This window comes from Rhipicephalus microplus, chromosome 2 (genome assembly GCF_043290135.1).
Source record: "Rhipicephalus microplus isolate Deutch F79 chromosome 2, USDA_Rmic, whole genome shotgun sequence".
Classification (NCBI taxonomy): domain Eukaryota; kingdom Metazoa; phylum Arthropoda; class Arachnida; order Ixodida; family Ixodidae; genus Rhipicephalus; species Rhipicephalus microplus.
This window is the reverse complement of record NC_134701.1, coordinates 49,748,151-49,766,062: the sequence shown is the minus strand read 5'-3', so window position 1 is coordinate 49,766,062 and position 17,912 is coordinate 49,748,151. Positions and strand designations below refer to the sequence as shown.

Below are 17,912 nucleotides of genomic sequence, written 5' to 3'. Positions count from 1 at the left end.
CAGCCTGAATGCGTTACCATTATTGCCCAGATGAAGAAATTGTGCGGAACCTGAACAGCGAGAATTAGTGCAGCTTCTCAGTGTAATCTCCGAAACTGTAGAGAGAGAAAGACAGAGAAATTGCCCAAGAATCTCAATGTCAAAAAACAGCAATTTGTGGCCCATCTGCTAATAAATGTGTATCATGTGCTGCTAATAAAAAAGAATCGTCACATTGCCTGTCCTCCAGTGCCAAGGCTGCTACCAGTATAGCATTTTCCACTCAGAGAAATCAATTTATCCTTGGTGGATGCTCACGGCACGCAGACTTCAAAGTTCACATCATCTGAGATAGCCCTACCATTGGAAGGATGATCATGTGTCATTTTCTTGTGGTTTTCTGTGATATTCACCCCACATGCGCTATGATCAATGTTCCAAAGGTTTTTAAGGAAAAGGGTCTTGGTTTGACATTCACATGTGAAGCTCCTCAAAACAATTTCCTTCAGTTTTCAGATTAAGGCTTTACATTCGCTCTGGACCACGTTTGCTGGCTTTTCTCACCAAGACCTAGTAAGTCGCCGCTGCATCGGCACATTCGCATTTGGTCAAATGTCCAACATTTGCCTGTACCAAGAAGAAAGCAGTTTCGTTAGACTGGCAGCGTAAAGCCAGGTTTCCAGATGATGTTCTAGTGTCAGCGGCTAGCAGAATTGAAAGCAAAATAAATATTGAGTTGGCTGCTAGTACGTATGTCATTGAGCAACAGAAGATGACCGAGAAGCTTGTTGTCATTCCTTATCTAGATGAGGTGTCACATTGGTTAAAAAAAGGTTCCGGCAAATTATGGTGCATGCGGTCAGTTTTTAGCAAAGAAAATGGTTGGTAAGGTGTGTGCAACCACTGACATTAAAAGAAACAGGATTCGAAAACGGGTGCACTGTAAATCATCAGTAGAGGCTTGACGAGTGTCAATCGGGATGGTGTACCGTGTGCCCCTTGCTTGTGGTGGTCAGCGCTGCCTCAATGTACACCTTAGAGAGCGCTATATCTCTAAAAGGCACACCGTATACGCATTTGACAATGCACAGTAAGAGTAGCAATAGATGTTCACCGCTTTTTGAGGCGAAGCAGGTATTGTTGACTCACAAGCATCACAAGGCAAGGAAAATTGTGGAGGCTGTCTCAATAAAACAAGAAAGCAATAGGCGTGAGCCACCCGTTCATACACCTACTAGGAGCGGAGCACATGTACCTTCGGAAAAGCTTGAACTCGCATTATTTCGTAGTTTTGTAGATCACCCCTGCTTTCTGGGTTTACGAATGGTATCACAGTCTGTTTTGATGGATTTTCACACAGCCTCATATAAGTGTCGTTTTTGCTGACTATAAGATGCAGGTTTATTTACCATTAAACTTTGGTTTACAGTAGTGCCTGTACTGTGTCTCGTTTTCCCTGCGCTACGCTTCGACATGAACCAACACGTCCAGTACTCTAAGGTACTTTGGGAAAAAAAATGATGACATTACGCGGCACACTTAATAAGAACCCTGTAATGGCTGTCACACGAAAGTGGCACGCTCTTCATGCATTGTCAATGCTCATAATCGAAAACTCAGTTTATCAAATAGCAGCTGTGACACTGATTAAGCATGCAAGAATCCGCTCTCGATGAAAGCGAACAGGTAGCAAGTTTTATTGAATTTATGAGCCGTAATTTTCGAGAATTATCTTCTGCCGAAAAAGCCACATCGATGGTACAACAAGCAACAGAAAACAGATATAACCTTAAAAACATGCCACCAACGCAAGGGAAAGCAGTGGCATTTTGTACTGAGAGTTCCATAGCAGACAGGTGCAGCAAGCACCAAGCCATGATCCTTCTTAAAAGTACTGCAAGAAGACCCTGGAATTTTCCAATCGGGCCGGCTGGTCGGGACATCTCCAAACTACCAAGACAAAAGAGAGACTGTTTAGAAAATAGTATTGCTGGCCAAACTGTTTTAAAGATGTCGAGAAGTTTGTTCATAGTTGTCGCATTTGTCTGCAACCTGGAAGAGCAAATTACCAATGCAAGGCACATTGTGACTGCAGGTTCCTTTAGTAACCAAGCCATTTCGTCGAGTCACAGTTGGCATTGTGGAGTTCTTGCTGGTGATGAAGTCGGGACATACACATCTCTTGACAATTGTGTGCCATGCAACCATACTTCCTGGGGCCATGCTGCTAATTTATCTTACAACAGCAGAAATAGTAGATACCGGTGATGAAGTCGGGACATAAACATCTCTTGACAATGGTGTGCCCTGCAACCATACTTCCTGGGGCCATGCTGCTAATTTATCGTACAACAGCAGAAATAGTAGATGCCGGTGATGAAGTCAGGACATAAACATCTCTTGACAATGGTGTGCCCTGCAACCATACTTCCTGGGGCCATGCTGCTAATTTATCTTACAACAGCAGAAATAGTAGATACCCTCCTATTAATCTTTTCCAGCGTAAGTTGTCCGAATGAAACACAGTCACATCTCCGAAGTGTCTCTTCAAGTAAGTTAACAACCATGCTACTTAACAGGTCCAGCATCAAGATACATCACAGCTATGTTCCAACATCAAAGCAACAGTGTAGAGATAATTTATTCTGTAAAAGCGGGTATTGCAAGCTTTGTGTCATGAGCAGAAAAAATGATGTCACGAAGCAAGACAAACTGTCAATAATTTGTTGAAGGTTACTCTCTCTGGCAAGCCCATTCTGACAAGCCTACACCACTCGAAATCCTTTCTTGCATAGCGTGACAAGTGAAAAAAGGGTGTTGGTGTGACTTCCAAGCTGGTCACGAGCATCCAATTCTGGAGATGAGCCAAAAGCGTCTGCTCACGAACAAGCTTAGAGTACCATAGAAAAAGAATGCCCATGCCTGCTGTGGAAAAAGCTTTTATGTTATTTGACTCGTGCAGAATTCATTTTCACATACAGATCATCATCTTCCTACGTGGCTTCAACTGATGTCCGACAATAATGGCTTGTTGCATTAAACGCTCAGTTTGTAACTGTATGCGTTTACGGTTAAACAGATTGCAGCACACAATTGCGGATGGTCTGGGCACCACTTTTTCTTCCTTGGCGCCCATCGGCACCAAAATTGATTCTGCCTTCATATGCAACCGCAACTGCTGCCAGCCCTTGACAACAAATTTTGTTTACAACTGAAAAGTTCTCAAAACACTCCCTCCGTGTATAAAGGTGCGATTTGGCCGGACTTGGCAGTCGTTTGTGGTGTTTGCAGGGGTGCTGGCTGCTTTATTATGCCCAGGACCCTGGCCCTAGATTTTATGACGCCTGCAGTTCCCTGCCACATCACACACTCCAAAACTTTTCAGCACGTTGGCCTAACAAACAGCCTTTCCGCAAAACCACATGGAATGCTTCCTTCGACTATGAAACTTGTGCACCGAGTTGTTTGACCTCAAATGACCTGAGGCCCCATAGCTTAATCCTTGAAGACAACAGTTGCCAAATACTTTGGCTCTTTTGAGCACCTTGAAAATGCCTGTTAAGCATGTACAGTGTCAATTTTTATGAAAGGAAACATGGCGACACATTGTCTGCGCGCTCCAGCGGCTGCTGGCAGCGTGTTCAAGTGGGAGCGAGAGCAACCACATTCTCTCCTCGTGTCATCTCGCGGTGAGCAAAAACAAGACGTCAGTGCTGATGTGGAATTCCTGGCAAGATTGCAACCCCTCCCCCTTTAAGGCGATTACCAGCTCTCGCATAATCGCCTTCAAGGGGGAGGGGGTCGCAATCTTGCTGCTGATTCCATATCAGCAACGAATGGTTGTTTTGCTTGCCGCGAGATAACGCCAAAAGAGACTGTGGTTGCTCACGCTCCCGCTTGAACACGCTGCCGGCAGCTGCCAGAGCGTGCAGGCCACGGGCTTCCGTGTTCCCTTTCATAAAAATTGACACTGTACAAGGCTGAAGTGGCGAAAACCTGCAAAAGTGTTGTTCTGTCGAAATGTTCAATGTTTAGCAACAACCAGTTCGTGTGCAGATGTCCCTTTTCTCCTAGTTGTTCTTCCGTGAGGAGGGGCTTTTGCGATAGGGCGCTGTGCATCATCGCTTATCCACCAGCACGCAAGCCTGGCTCGGCTGTTCCATACGATGTTTTGTTGTCACGCATGTACTTATTGTTCCCCTCCCCCAGAGATCATTTACCTTGTCCTTTCATACAGGAAAGCAGACCACACTGTGGGGGCCACTTTCTTTAAATGCGAATGCTTTTTCTTAGAAGCCAATCAATGAACTAACATTGAAAGGGAAGTACAGGAATTCAGAGTCTCGCTTCAGAACAGGTACTCGGCTCTTATCGAGAAAACCAGCCTTAGCGTTGAAGCAATGAATGATAATCTGACGAGTATCATTATGGAGTGCGCAGTGGAAGTTGGAGGTACGGTAGTAAGACGGGACACTCGCACGCTGTCCCAGAAGACGAAGAACCTCAAACTGTCAAAGCATGAAAGCATTGAATACAATAGACAAAATAGAATTTTGTCTATTGTATTCAGCGTCAAAGCGGTGAAGAGTAAACTTGGGATAGGCAAAAACCAGATGTCAGCACTAAGGGACAAGGGTGGCACAGTAACTACAGTTAAACCTCGTTATAACAAGATAGGCTATAAATAATGGATATAACGAGCAAATCCTAACTCCCCTTGAAAGTCCCCATACAAACCAATGTATTCAAAACCTCGTTTTAACGAGGCAAAATTTGCCTGTTATGGGATATAACGAACAAATTTTGTTAGGAAGTAAAATTTTGAGGCGATGTCATGACAGTGCACAACGCGAATTTGAGACGGCGCGCAACGCGAGGACTGTATTTAGCAGTTCAAAACTCCCGCCACGTGCCCTCCAGCAACGTGCGCAAAGCAGACGGCACGCGCTGTTTCCGGAGGAGAGGTCGCTGCACGTGCGCGGCTTGGCTACCGCCGACAGCGGAGCGCTCCGCAGCTCCGCGAACGTCTCGCCCTTTTCTTTTCTTTTGTGTCTTCTTTATATTCTCCCTCTCCCCTTTCTCATGGCGCTGAGGCGCGCTTCCTAATCTTACATACCCCCTTCCCCTTGATTAACCGGTTCTTAGAGGGCAGCGCAAAAGAGCGCCCCTTCTGCCCCTTCCTCTTCACAGTCACTTTCTCTGCAAGTGTTGTCGCTCGCCGACGTGAGCCGCGTTGCTTTTGCGAGCGTGTTTCTTCTCTTTTTCGACTGCTTCCGCCTTATCTTTTATCGTGCTGCGCTCGTGATTCCAGCGACATGAATGCGCCAGGCGGGAAGTGAAAGCGCATAACGCTAGATCAGAAGGCGGCTATGATAAGAGCCGTCGAATCGAGGACCAAGAAAGGCAACGTGGCAAGAGACTTTGGCGTATCGACGAGCACACTGTCAACCATTTTGACCAAGCAGGAGCCCATCATTGACGCTGTCGCACATGGCGTGAAAGGAAGCGCTAAGAGGATGAGGGAACCTGCCTTTGAAGCGGTCGAAAGGGCCGTTTTTAAATGGTTCTTGGACACGCGGGCCGTGAATCTGCTGGTGAGCGGCGCCTTGCTGCAAAGAAAAGCGAGAGACTTTGCCTGCATCATGGGCTATGACAACTTCGTAGCAAGTTCGGGTTGGCTCCAACGCTTCAAGGAGCACCACGACATTGTCGGGAGAGCGGTCTGCGGTGAATCGCAATCTGTCGACGAAGCAGAGGCTACCAAGTGGGCGAAAGAAAACATCGTGCGGCTGCTAGAAAAATACAGCGCGGAGGATATTTTTAACGCGGACGAAACCGCTCTCTTTTTCAAGATGTTGCCGCACAAGACGTTAGCCCTCAAAGGCGAGCCGTGCCATGGCGGCAAACAAAGTAAGCTGCAGATCACTGCGCTACTTTGTGCAAACATGACCGGCTCTGAGAAGCTGCCAATTTTCGTAATTGGCAAAAGTGCATCCCCTCGCTGCTTTAAGGGGAAGAGGCAGCTCCCAGTCAAGTATGTAGCCAATCGCAAAGCCTGGATGACCAGGGAGATTTTTTCAAAATGGCTTTGCGAATGGGACGAGAAGCTGGCAAAGGCGAACCGCAAGGTGTGCCTTGTTTTAGATAACTGCACCGCCCACCATACCGCTACCGTGCTTCAAAACATCGAGCTGCTGTTCCTTCCTGCCAACTGCACAGCAAAAATACAGCCGCTTGACCAAGGCATGATTATGTCGCTGAAGGCAGGTTACCGCAAGCGTGTGATAGACAAGCTCCTGCTCAACATGAGGATGAAGCGAGACACCGATGTTGATTTGTACGCTGCGCTCGAAAAGCTTCAGGCGGCGTGGATGAGTGTGACGGCGACCACGAGCGCAAACTGCTTTCGACACGCCTCATTTGCCGCCGCACCAGACGCCAGCGATGAGCCATCAGACGAGCCCACTGTGCCGGACAGTTTTGCCACATCAGACGAAGTCGCTGCATCATGGACAGCACTTCGTGACGCCGATGTCGTGCCTGACAGAGAGTCATTTTGCGACTATGTGAGTGCGGACTAGGAAGTGGTGGCAACGGAGCAGCTCCTGGATGACGGTATTGTGCGCGCTGTCAGTGATCGTAACGAAACCAGTGACGATGACTCCGTCGACGAACAGGAGACAAACATGCCAACGGCGTCGGAGGCAATTAGACGTGGTGGACGTACTGCGCCGCTACTTTGGTGCTCACGAGGGCGGCGAAGATGGCTTGAACATTGCGGCCGCAGCTGAGCGAGCCATCGTTCGCATCAGGAAGATGCATCAACGTCCAATTACGGACTTCTTCGCAGCTAAGTTTGCCTGAAATGCAAGCTGTGTATATTGAAGTGCATTAAAACAGGTGCATGACTTTTTCTTTTTTATTTGGGAATGCGGTTATTTTGTTGCATACCACTGTGCGGCGGGATGCTATTTCGCCCGCTATTTTTGGGGGGTAAGTACAGTGCATAATATTTGCGGTAAATGCCCGCTACGGCTATAACGAAATATTGGTTATAACGAGCAAATAGCGGCGGGCCTCCAATTTCGTTATAACGAGGTTTAACTGTACCAATATGGATAGTATAGTTAAAATAGCGGAGGAGTTTTACAGATATCTTAACAATAGCCAGGACAACCACGACCTTGATACTATAAGAACTTGCAGTAACCCAGATTACACCCCACCAGTAATGATTAAAGAAGAAGTCAGAAAAGCCTTGGAGAGCATGCAAATAGGTAAAGCTGCTGGTCAGGACCAGGTAACATCAGATGTGCTGAAAGATAGAGGGCAGATGGTGTTAGAATATCTAGCCACCCTGTTGACGATGTGTCTATTGACGGAAAGAGAACCAGAGTCTTGGAAGAATGCTAACCTCATCTTAATACATAAGAAAGGAGATGACAAGGACTTGAAGAATTACAGGCCGATCAGATTGCTCTCCGTAGTATACAAGCTATTTTTAATGATAATTGCTAACACAATTAGGACGTTATTACAATTCGACCAACTAAAGGAAAAAGCAGGATTTCGTACAGGCTACTTTACGATCGACCACATTCATACTATTAATCAGGTAATAGAGAAACGTTCAGTATACAGCCAACTACTGTACATGGCCTTCATAGATTACGAGAAGGCGTTTGATTCAGAAGAAATATCAGCAGTCATGCAGACACTGCGGAATCAGGCCCGGGCGTCGATGAAGCATATATAAACATTCTGAACGAAATCTACGGGGGATCAACTGCTACCATAGTGCTTCATAAAGAAAGCAACAGAAAACCAATCAAGAAGGGTGTAAGGCAGGGGGACACAATCTCCCCAATGCTATTTACCGCATGCTTACAGGAGGTTTTCAGAAACCTAGAATGGGAACAGTAAGGGATAAGAGTTAATGGAGAGTACATTAGTAAACTGAGCTTCGCCGATAACGTTGCATTGCTCAGTAACTCTGGGGACGAATTGCAACTCATGATTACGGAGTTAGACAAGGAGAGCAGAAAGAAGGGTCTTAAAATTAATCTGCAGAAAACGAAAGAAATGTGCAACAACCTCGAAATAGAGCAGCGCTTCGAGATAAGTAATAGTCCACTTCAAGTTGAAAAAGGGCAGGTAATAACATAGGGCAGGTAATAACCGCAGAGCCTAACCACGAGATTGAACTAACTAGAGGAATAAGAATGGGGTGGAACACATTTGGCAAGCACTCTCAAAGTATGACTGGTAGATTGCCACTATCCCTCAAGAGGAAGGTGTATAACAGCTGCATCTTGCCGGTACTTACCTACAGAACAAAAACCTGGAGACTTAAAAAGAGGCTTCAGCTTAAAGGGGCCCTGCGACATTTTTAGGAGCCTTATGTAGCACCGGAATACATGTAGCGATGATTACTGAGACAAATGAGTTGAAAATGCGCGTTCCCTTTTGTGGACAGTGAAGAAAAGATGACGACCTTGAGGGAGAGACTTTCGTGCAGTTTTTGCCTTAGTGGCGTTTAGTAGCCTGTGGTGGGTTTGTAGCCGGTGTGGCTCGTGTTTGCTTGAGAGTTCAGTAAACCATTCCCTTTCTACAACATCTCGGCTGCTGCAAGAACGCCGTAAAGAAAACAAATGCAACGAGAATGATAGAAATTTGTGCATGGAAAGTGAAGTTATGAGTTCTCAACGTTCAAAACTCGAGCAGACGACGACAAGAAATGTTCTCTTCAACATTTTGCTCGCCTGCTGACGTCAAAGACTGCTTGAAATCACAGCTTGTGCCTCATAAAGACATTCCGGAAATGTCACCTCATGGTGGCTTTCCCGCAATACCTCGCTACCGCTTTTTTTGACGGAGTCGTTAGCATGGTTACTGCGAACCACGCGCGTCGGGTAATAGACGCTCCCACGGTCACCCTGTGATACACACAAACACTTTGGGCAGGGTAACTTATCGGCTTGCATGCAAGACGCGTTCTACAGCAACCCCGGCGCTCACCACCTGTTGAATTAATGGCTCGCTAAAGACATGGCAAGCGTTTCCTCTTTTAGTTGCCAGTGTACCATAGGCTCGTTCACAGGCTAAGTGTTGCGTTCGTTATTTTGAAGATACGTCATTTCGCAACAGGAATGATTCCTTCCTGAAAAAGTGTAAAAAAGGTTTTTTGCTGTTTTTATCACTCACTCGTATGGCCTAGCTATCACCCCATGAAAGCTTCATGCTATATCTCGTGTCAAGACAACCAAAATTATACCGGTATTTGTTGTCACGTCACATGACCTGACCTCACTTCCCATAACAAAAATGGCCGATGTGTGTCACTGTAGTCTGAAATAAAAGTAGTTTGTGCCATGAATTAGGATTATAACAGCGTCGATTTCAGCATTGCCATGTGCGCAACGATATCAGCGTGTTCCACAGCACAAGCAGAACCGATGAAAAATACGTGTTCAAATAGTGTCGCAGGGCCCCTTTAAAGGACCCCTGACAACAAATTTGGAACTGGAGATGCTTTTGTTGTTTGATAGTCCTGCATGCGGAGAAACCTCTGACCGACTATTAGTGGCGAGCGATGCTTAGAAGATATTTTAATTTGGTTTTATAGTAAGGTTGCTAGATTTTAGAAGTATTTGTCACTTGAATTACTGCATTTAATTCTCAATAATTTGTGTACTTGACTTCAATTCAGACAATAACATTGTTAGCCTTGTTTTTTAATAAGCTTGTACTGACCACTGCGAAACCATGCGGCACGATGGACGACCACCCCTTAAAGAACAGAGAAGAAGCACACAACAAAAGCGTCACTACATAGCAAGAAATAAAAAAATTCCAGGCCTGCACAGAAGGCATAGCATAGTCACAGCGAAAGCTAGAAGAGCGGCCTTTCAGAGCCTTTTCTAAACACTTATTCGGTAAATACTGCAAGCACATATGCTTGATACCCACAAGGTCATTATTAATAAATTTATTTGGGTAGTAGGCCGGCATTCGCTATGCTCTTTTTCGCCATTCTTCTGAGAAGCGTGGTATCCGCTAAACACTTGCAAGGAATTTTGTGCTAATTTTTCATGCAGTGGCCGATGACGATGAGGAATTATGGCTGAAGTGGGTATGTGCCACAGTTATCAGGTGATCAGAAACAAGCTTTTGTAGTGGGTTGGAGAATTGGACGACCCACTCATTACACTATTCGCATTGTGTGACGACTGGTTGTTCTTTCACTGTTTTAAAACACTTTATAAGTCGTATTAACACGATTGCTTTCCCGACATCAAGCCTGCTTAGGCAAGCTTGCCAACAATTCCCAAGCACCAGCGTGGCTCAGTGGTAGAATACTGGGCTGGCACTCAGCAGACCCGGTTCCTGCCCCACTATGTTATTGGTACTAGGATTTTTTTCCAATTTCGCGAAACGTGGTAGCGCAACAACCGGCGGACAACTGCGCTTGAGCGGAGTTGTGATCTCATAACCGCTTTGGCTGTAAAAAAAACAGGCATCCTCCTAAAGCTGACATAACACAGTTGTGTCTTCTTAGCGTACAATCCTTCGCACCAATAGAAACAATCCCGAGAAAACTTTGAAAAGATGCATAAACAGAAAAGAAAAATTAATAAAAATACAATCTACATGACATACTGCACAGCACTGAATACATTGAGCTTGCAAATTTTCATTTAGAGATAAACATGGAGACAACTTGAAAAAAAAAAATAATTGAGGTGTATAATATGACACACCGAAATATTGGCTTAAAGGTAAGCACGACTTGGGTTGCACAATGCAGATTTCTACTTTCTTGATTGCTCGAGTGGTTAGTGGTCTCTCATACAATTGATATATATTTAACTTAAGCTTATTCATTGCTTTTGGAAACGCTGGAATGACAATGTGACACGTTCAGCAGCAGTGCACAAGCAAGGCGTAGTTCTGACGCTCAACCAATTGCTTTTGCAGGTGAAACTAGTTTCAATTGCTTCTCTGGCGTAGGAGTGTACTGCAGTCAAACATAGCGTCTTTGCTGCTGTTCTGCATGACATTTTGGAAATGGGAAATAAGGGCTCTGGAAAAGATACTGCAGATTTCAAAAAATTACGGGACTTGTTCACGACCTGCTCTATAAACTTACGACCTGCTCATCGGCACCACCCCTAAGAAGGCGTGTGGGCCCAAAAATTGGTGCGTAGGGCCCGGAGATACCGTTAGGTGGTGCTACAACTTACCCTCATAGCAGACGACGTGCTGCCGTAGTGGTGCAGTCATGCGTGCGCGTTTCTGCAATTTTTATCTTATTTATAACGAGCGGATCGAGCCACCCACAGATTTAACAAATCGAAGCAACATTCTAGCTGTGAGAAGCACCATAGTAGTTGGCTCCGGGATGTTCATTACAGGAACTCAATCTGCGTGAGCGCTTTGTGTCCTGGTCTAAGCGCAGGCTAACGTGAGCAATATGCGACACACCACCGTTTTGTTTTGCGCAGTGCGCCCCACCTAACCGCTGTCTAGAAGGTGCTGAAATAATTCGTCCGTCTGCAAAACAGCCCTAGAATATGCAATTATTTGTCCGTATGCAATCAGCCCTAGAATAAGGTCTAATGCGGAGCCAGTGTAAAGCGAGCAGGTGCTGGCTAACGAGGTTTATGAAGAGGAAAGGCTTTTTCCTCCGAAGGTGAACGGGCATATGCGAAAAGTTTTGATGAAAGCTTCACAGTTTTCACAGGTTCGTCCTAAACTTGCGGCACAACAACGGCTACCTGCTTGGGCTAATCGGGAATGCCAATCAGACGCCTCTTTACTTCGACATGCCTAGCACCACAACCGTCGAGAAGAAGGGGGCGAAGCAAGTTCGCGTGCTGACATTGGTCCACGGTAAAACTACAGTGACGGCAATGCTCTGTTACACGTCAGATGGGCACAAGCTTCCCCCCGTACCTCATATTTAAATGGAAGACGTTCCCGAAAGGAGTCATTTTTTCGAGTGGTGTGATCGTGCGGGCCGGCGAGAAAAATGGGTGCGCGTTGCAATCGATGTGTTACCTTTTTTTTTTTTTTTTCGTCGTGAAAATCGGGTGCGCGTTACAATCGAGAGCGTGGTAGAATCGAGTAAATACGGTAAATGACAACAGCTTTTGTCACGCTCCATTTCTGTAAAGGCAATAATGTTTTTTGGAAACGCGAGTGTCAGTCTATACCATGCGTTCCAACTGGCTAAATCACTTTGAACTGTCTCTGTTCTATTTCACAAGCTTTTAGCATTGGCACTGTCGAATCTAAGTGACGATATCCCAGTTGACCGCCGGCTGCTCGACTTGCAGAATTGAACGCAGCAGTACACCATTATGTGAATGGTGCTGTACCTGTCGTACCCTAACGCTCTCGAGTATTGAACAAATATCCTGATGAACGCTAACCTTTAAATGGCACAAAAACGAGTCAACGCACGCACACACCGCCCAGGAAAGCGCTTTGGCGGCTGCAGCGATGAGGGTTAGTTGTGGCGCCATAGCGTGCTGCGGCACTTTTGAGAAGTAAAAAAATTGAACAAGCAAAAGCAAACCTTGCGACATGGGGATCGGTGGCATGAGCAGGTCGTAAGTTTATAGAGCAGGTCGTGGACTTGCTCAAGGCATTTTGAGAACTTCAAACGTGATTTTTGGGTCGAAATCATGGAACTGAAAAAGGGAGTGTCATTTTGTTTTGATGTCTCTGGAATGATGTTAAAGATCTCACAGAGAATATTAGGACATTAAGGCAGAAAATTATGAAACTATTTACTGAAAACAGAAAACTAAAGGCAGAGAATGAGCGTCTGTTGAAGAAGTGTGACGAGTTAGAGCAGTATCGGCGTTCAAATAATCTGGAGATGAAAGGCGAATGACATGGTAGTGATTCTTTCTTTCAATATTCTTCGAAAGATTGGGGAAAGCTTGGGCAAGAAAGTTGACCCATGTGATATTGACATTTGTCACTGGGTCCGCATGCCAAAACCTAAAATTCAGAACATATATGCTCGGTTCGTCAGGTGTGGAAACAGGAATGAGTTTCTAGCACAATGCAGAAAGAGGAGGTTGGACAATTCTATGGTTGGTCTTAGCCCAGGGGCTGCTTTCAGCTGCCCTCAAAAAAAAAAAAAAAAGGAAAAACATTGGAAGTTTGTCTGGACTTCTCGTGGTAGAGTGCTTGCCCGTAAGGATGAATCTTCTGTTGTGATTAATGTGAGCTGTCAAGATGGCATAAAAAAAATATGCTGAGTTTGTTGAATTCATCTTGCACATACCAGTTTTGTTTTTTGGTGTTCACAATGACTGTTTTCAGTGAAACTCATATGTACTACAACGTCCTCGATTTAAAATCGTGTTGTCCACAACATAGAAACTTCCTTTCTGCTTCCACGTGAATGCGAGAAGTATCAGAAGTAAAATCGATGACATAAGCATTTTTCTAAATACACTGAAACCTCATTATAACAAACTTGCATCTTACATGAAAATAAGTTTGTTATATCCGAAAATTCGTTATAAAGGCTCATTTTTAACACTATATCTATTGCAATACTATCTTTCATTTGTTTCCTTATATCCCATTTCATTATAACAAGGTTTGATCGTACCGCTACAGTAAAATTTGATATGCTTGTGTTCTCCGAAACCTGGTTAGCCGACGATAGTAATGTCCCAAGCATTCCTGGATATCAATCTGAACATCAGTGCTGCTAAGACAGAAAAGGAGATGAAGCCACAATTTTTTTTAAAGAAAAAGGTACCCATGAAAAACTAGAACTGTCGCTAATCACAGCACATTTTGAATGTCTTGCTTTATAGCAAGACATTGCAGCGATTGTCGTTTATAGGCCGTCTCAAGGGCACAAAACACGTTTTTAAAATTTTATAGACTCACTCATATCCTCCCCATTACTTCACAACACTTCTTATGTTATCATGTGGAGATTATTATTAATCTTGCAGCAAACAATACGGTCGCCGCACATTTTGAGATGCTGCTTCCGGCATTTCATGGTGCAAATTCTATATGTTCCCCTACCAGAGGGACCAGGGATAGTACAACGTTACTTGATATATGCATTACAAATTCAAACCCATCGGAGACCATAAGCGGTACTGTGTAAAGTGGTCTTAGCGATCACTTCCCAGTGTTTTGCTTCATACCCTTGTTATTGAAACAAAAGAAGCAACAAAAGAAAATCTTGACGCAACATAAATAAAGAAAGTAAAAATTTTTTCTTTCAGCTCGTCAAAGCAGTAGATTGGAGTGATATATATGTAAGATCAAAAGTGCTCATGGGGCCTATAATGAGTTTTTGAATGCATTACGTCACTGTTTCAACGCGTCATTTCCTAGAGAAGAAGTATGTTTTCGAGAGCAAAAAAATTGACAGAAACCTTGGATAAACTGCTTGCTTCATGAATGTATTCAAATAAAAAATAGCCTTTTTAAAAAAATTTTTAGCCTACGAGAGCCCAAAGCATTTGTAGAGCCCAAAAATACCAAAACGAACTTGTATCAAACTTTAAAAAGGCTAAAGGAGAATATTATCAACACAAATTTCAGAACATATGCGATAACCCAAGACGGCTTTGGAAAACAGTGGATGCTCTTACTGGAAGAAAGAAAACAAGGCATGATATCACAGAAATGCAAGAGGGAAACGTGGTGCTGTGTGGCGAGAACCTAGCCAATGCCATAAATCATCATTTTCGCAATGAGGGCCGGTACAGTAGCTTTTCTGAAAGCAAAGTTGGCTTGTCTTTTGAAGAAACTACAGCTATGCGGAATGAGATCTTTATGCTTCCTACTGGCAGTGCTGAGATCGCTAGCCTAATAAATAAACTTGAAAGCAATGTGGCGCCAGTTATAGATGAAATTACCGCAGCTGGAAATAAAGTTCATATGTCCACTAATATCTGAGGTACTTGCTTACATAATAGATCTTGTATTGACGACAGGCATGTTTTTGGCACAGTGAAAAGTTGTAAGGGTAACGCCAATTTATGAAGTAGGTGGCATTAATATTATTTCAAATTACAGACCAGTTACAGTACTTGCAACATTATCAAAGGTTCTTCAAGGCGTTATTCACGACAGGCTGTTAGCCTTCTTCAATAAGTAAAGCATCATCACAACATGTCAGTATGGTTTTCAGAAAAATAAGTCTACCGATCAAGCCCTAACGATTATTAAAGATCAAATTATTTCAAATGTGACATACTTTGTGTCGTCCGCAAGCCACAACTTATGTATACAGATGACAAATTTTTGATCCCTTGGAAACACTAGAAAAAAATGTAAATGAGTACATGCCGTCACTCTCAAAATGGCTTAAACAAAACAAGCTACAGTTAAATGCCAAGATGACATATGTTATATTTCGCCCAATAAGTAAACATGTTAAATATAACATTAAAATAAGCTTTGACAGGAATACCATAAAACAAGAAAAACTAAAAATTTCTTTTTAGTTTGGTTCAATGAAGATTTAACGTGGAATGTCAACGTTTCTCAACTTCTGGGAATGGTAGGATGCATCTCCAGAATTGGTTCCCTTATTCCTAAGTAGTTGAAGAAAAATTTATACAATGCCCTATTCTATTCGAGACTTTGTTACAGTGTACTAGTACAGGGTACGATAACAGTGAAAAATTATAACAATCTTATAACGCTACAAAAGAAAATACTTCGCTGTCATGAAAATTACCAAGGTAGAGTAGACCATTTGCGCACTTCAGTGCTCTTTCATAAACATGAAATGTTTGAGGCAAACCAAATATATTATTTTAAACTGCTTCAAGAAGTACACAAAAAAAAGTGGTATAAACAAAAAGAAAATGACCAACGTTACCCTGCTAGAAAAAACAGTGTTTACCGCAAAACAAGACAAATTATGGAAAACAAATACTGCATTACCAATCAACGTCAATGGTAAATGAATTACAAGATGGCTTGCAGTTTGACATCACTCTAGGAACATTAAAAAAAAAAGTTAAAGAAATTTTGATTGAGAAAGAAACAACTTATCATCATCATTCTATATTTTGTAAATGGAGTAGGTAGAATTTGGCCATGACATGTTCACTAGTGTTTGGAAATTATGTATTTTCATTGTGATCTACGATGCATTCAGTTTTGTTCTTGTATATTTGTTTACTCTTTTTTTATGTGAAAGACTTGCGTATCAGTATTATGCCAAGTTTATCTTGTGTTGCTTGCTTTTTATTACTGTATTTCTTTTGTTAACACTCATGTGGTACATGACATGTTATTTTTGTTGCTTGTTGTACCTGCAAAAAAAAACAACAATGTGTGCCTGTGACGAACTACAGGTGCAGAGGCCTTTGTCAGGCATATGAAACGCCTTTTGCTTCTGTATTCTTTTTCTTGCATTTCAAGAAATAAAAATGAAATTACTATTGCTATGGTTATTATCACACTTACGTGTGCAATGCTCTTGTTATGTTATGCATATCTGTTACGCAAATCTGTTACGCATATATAACAGCGGTTTCTTCAATATTGATGAGAACAGTATCTGCTTTTTGCCTTCCTTTCTCATGGAACCTACCTGCAGCGCCTTGAGGGTCTGGAACAGCTCAATAGCTTTGGCGACAATGTCTTGTACAATCTCCTGGCCCATGCGGCACATGATGGCCGTGTTGAAGTCCTTAGGCTGCATGGGGACTACTGGGTCCCCATTGCCGTCATTTGGGCCCGGTGGGCCCGTAGGCATGAATCCCGAAGGACCACCCATGGGCTGGACCGGTGACAGAAGCGGTGGACCGAGGCCACCCGGCCCTGCCCCAAGTCCGGGACCCCCTAGCACGGGCGCCACTCCCATGCCCATGTGCTGCTGGGGCTGAAGTGGAGGCTGGGGTGGGGCCTGCTGCTGATGGTGAAGGTGGTACGGAGAGGCCATCGCACCGAGGCCACGCCCCCTGGAGAGGCCACGCCCTCGGCCCCCTCTCCCTCTCCTGGGCCTCGTCAGTCCACTGCCCTGTAGAAGAGGCAACAACGCAGGACTCAAAAGCCTGTAGTGCCAAGTTCACAACTAGCGCTTCGGAGGATATCTGCTACTGCAGTATTGCCCATGCCTTACTAAAGCCACACATTATGATACAAATCCTTCGAAATGGAAAAATGAAACAGGTCTCATGATCATGCCACTACTCGACCTTTACCACCTCTTTACTTCATGCTTACTGTCCATCTGAAGCCCTTGTTTATCTTAAGTAAAGCTACCTGTTGTGGAGCCACATAATTCTGCTGTTAAAAATTACAATAACCCCTTTTTATGGCTGAGAAACACTGGCATAGAGTTGAAAAGTTCATTAAATGAGTAACAATGAAATCATAGAATTAAAATTGGAAGCGCATCACACTGAGGATACTTCTTTCCCGTTCCTGTTATTGTGCGGGAGGGAAAAGCTACTGGGCATGCATGCAGTGCCGTCAGTTAAGTGTGAAATATATGGCTCCCAAGCCATACGTTGAAGCATTGTGGAGAACCTTTAGGTCCGTACTGATCTCAAAAGAAAAATTTCAAGGATATTTAAGGAATTTCGAAGGCCCGTCATGTGTTTTTTGAAAGCTAAACATGGCATCCAAAACAGGAATTTTTTACCAGAAAATTAAGCGCTAAGTTTTTTGCGCTCACACGTATACAATTGAAGCTCCATTTAACAAAGTCATCACCACACTCAAATTACTCATTTAAATTGGGATGTCGATAAAATCAAGAAAGGTATTTTTCAGCCCTTTGAAAAATCTAAATTTGTGACGTGTGGTACGGTCAATGCCGGCCAGGTAGACAGTCATGTGAAACAATGACATAGAGCGAAAGTAGAACAGGGAGAATGAATGCAGTATTTGCGTGACAGACGGAGCACAAATGCTGCAGT

The 17,912-nt window shown here is 43.8% G+C and overlaps 1 protein-coding gene across 1 annotated transcript in view; it reads right to left on the bottom strand.

The window, feature by feature from the left end:
* LOC119169094 (mediator of RNA polymerase II transcription subunit 30) overlaps positions 1 to 17,912 on the bottom strand; it is a 79,803-nt gene that overhangs the window by 36,936 nt on the left and 24,955 nt on the right. The window contains exon 2 of the mRNA XM_037420186.2: positions 16,580 to 17,008. Coding sequence (XP_037276083.1) covers positions 16,580 to 16,930 — 351 coding nt within the window. The 5' untranslated portion in view covers positions 16,931 to 17,008. The remainder of the gene's footprint in view (positions 1 to 16,579; positions 17,009 to 17,912) is intronic.